This window comes from Sphaeroforma arctica (assembly GCF_001186125.1).
Source record: "Sphaeroforma arctica JP610 unplaced genomic scaffold supercont1.4248, whole genome shotgun sequence".
Classification (NCBI taxonomy): Eukaryota; class Ichthyosporea; order Ichthyophonida; genus Sphaeroforma; species Sphaeroforma arctica.
In genome coordinates, this window is record NW_014036310.1 from 1 (window position 1) to 2,607 (window position 2,607).

General features: G+C 43.6%; 1 protein-coding gene across 1 annotated transcript; it reads left to right on the forward strand.

The window, feature by feature from the left end:
• Positions 1 to 1,724: 1,724 nt before the first annotated feature.
• On the forward strand, positions 1,725 to 1,963 carry SARC_14174 (hypothetical protein; the record flags this gene model as incomplete). Its single annotated transcript, XM_014291693.1, has 1 exon — positions 1,725 to 1,963. A coding segment is annotated over one exon (239 nt), but the record flags the coding sequence as incomplete, so codon positions are not given.
• Positions 1,964 to 2,607: the final 644 nt, after the last annotated feature.

Sequence of the window (2,607 nt, forward strand, 5' to 3'; positions counted from 1 at the left end):
TGTTCGCAATTATTTGTTTGGATTGGTGTGTATTGTCCTGTCTTACCTCTGTGTTGTGTGCTAGTTTGCAAACTATGTTGAGATTATTCGTCTGAAATCCAATGCAAAGATGTTTTGGTTGTCTGTTCTGTGTGCATGATGCGTGTCCCTCTGGTCTCCTCCGCATGAGTACACCCACCACTTGACGTTTTCATAGACACATCTCTGTGTACATGTATGTACCTACTGTACGTATGGCGAAATTTGAAACGTATTATTGTAGGTGGCATGACTGAAGCTTCGTCCAAAGCGATCCTACATTTACCTCGATGTTACACTCTGGTCTATTAAACTTGCCTCTGGATTTTTCTAATAGTTCTGATGCATGGGAGTAAAAACGTATACGCATTTGTCATAGTTACAATGTTTTCCACGGATATTTACTTGAGTGTCTGTGTTGTTCCTAACACGCATTCTAGGTGCAAATGGATGTCCCTGCAGCGTCCTTTGTATCGGCCTGTACCAGTGTACTATCTCTGCCTGAAACTCATTCTATGATCACATAAGCTTTCCGAGACAACAGCAGTGACATTTTGGTTCGTTGTTGACCTCGAGTTAGCCCATGTTATTGTACGTCTCACTTAACGATCTCGCTCAAACCGTTTCATCGTGCGATAGTCATCAGGTACCTGCTAAACACTGGAGCATATGTCTTGCGAATGTGCTCTCAGTTCAACCTATTCTCGGGATGGCAGTCCAGCAGTGTCCCCTCCAATGTACACATCTGACAACGTCTAAGCCCTCCAATGTACATATCTAACAACGTCTATGTAGGCCTTATTTTCTATGCGTTACCTATCATCCCGTATTAACACATTTTCATCTCTACATCTCTCCGCTCATACCACGTGCAGGCCAACTTCCTGCTGTCCATTCTGCTGGTCAATCCCATCATATACACCCAGTACGTTCGCAGTGACCGGTACATCCACGACAGTATGGAGACCTACACCTGGGGGGCGTGGGCTGCTTTAAGCGGCACTCTGGTACTGTACTTCATGTGTCGCACGCGAGATGCCGGTGTATTGCACACCACAGACGGAACCGAACTGCCTGCACCTGTGAGTGGTGAGGGCAGGGCTGCTGCGGGTAGTGATGTGCACAGGACAGGGGATAGCGCCAGGTTAATCGGCATGGATATGAGAGAGCCCGCAGACTCACGACACAACCGGAGAGAGAAAAGTGAGTGGTGTCTTTGTTATGGCTTGTGAGAGTTGCCCTAATATGATGTGTGAGTATTGTGTTGTTTAGTGTGAGAGGGTCCTTCAAGGATGTTTAAGTGGGTAATTGTGTGTGTGTCTGGTAGAGTGAACGTGTGCCTGACGGGTTCGTCAGTCAGGTTTTCATTCTGTGGAAGCATTGCTTACGTATTTTGAGAAGTGTATTTTTAAATGACGCACATTAGACTGACCAAAAGGTTCTGTCACACCTACGAATCCAACGATTGATTTAAAATTTAAATAAGCTGTTAGCGTTAAGCGCGCGGCGATGATACGTATCCGCAGTAGCACCTACCTGGAGATGACTTTACCACACTGTAAATATCGTGTATAGCTCAAACATAGTACATGCTTAAGCTTGTTCTCCAACTTCTTTATCCACGTACAAACTTAATTTCAGCCACTTACTGCCACAATCACGTACACAGATAGATTCTGCTCACCCATTCACTTCCATACGCACAGGTGCCACATGCACGACATGCTGTATAGCAAAGCCCCCGAGAGCCAAGCACTGCCGTTTCTGCAACCGGTGTGTAGCCCAGTACGACCACCACTGCTTCTGGACGAACAACTGTGTGGGGCAGCGCAACACGCGAGTGTTCTTTGCACTCGTCACATTGGGGTTGGTAGCTCTGTACCTGTACAACCAGGTTCTGGCGGCGTTTGTCTTTGCAAGTAGGCCGGTGCCGTATGTCGGGTAGGTCTGTGTGGGATGGCTGGAGGGCTGGAGTGCTGGAGTGCATGCCTACGGCGTACCGTATATTGCAATAGGGTAGTCGATACTCACCCATACCCTTAGGGATGATAACTCTATGGTTAAATAGCTAAAACGCTTGTCCATGTAGTATGGTGCGAGAGGTTCCTCGATACTCACTAATTCCCTTCCTCAGAACTGGAAGTCCTATGATTATATGAGTAAATATTGGCTGTACCTGTGTCTGTGATACCTCTGTAAAGACCTTGTCCAATGCACTGCGTCGCACTGTGAGTTTGGAACAGAGGCAAATATCGGAGCGTTCAGGTTGTCGGGTGATATGCGAGGCTGCTACACGCACTATCATCGACGGAAGTAGTAGTTGCTTCATACATAACTGTATAGTGACTGCAATTGGGGTTGATACTTTTTTTGGAGCTTTTCTAGGGTACTTGTTGTAGGCGTGGATCAGTGGCTATATATATATATATATATATATATATATATATATATATATATATATATATATATATATATATATATATATATATATATATATATATATATATATATATATATATATATATATATATATATATATATATATATATATATATATATATATATATATATATATATATATATATATAT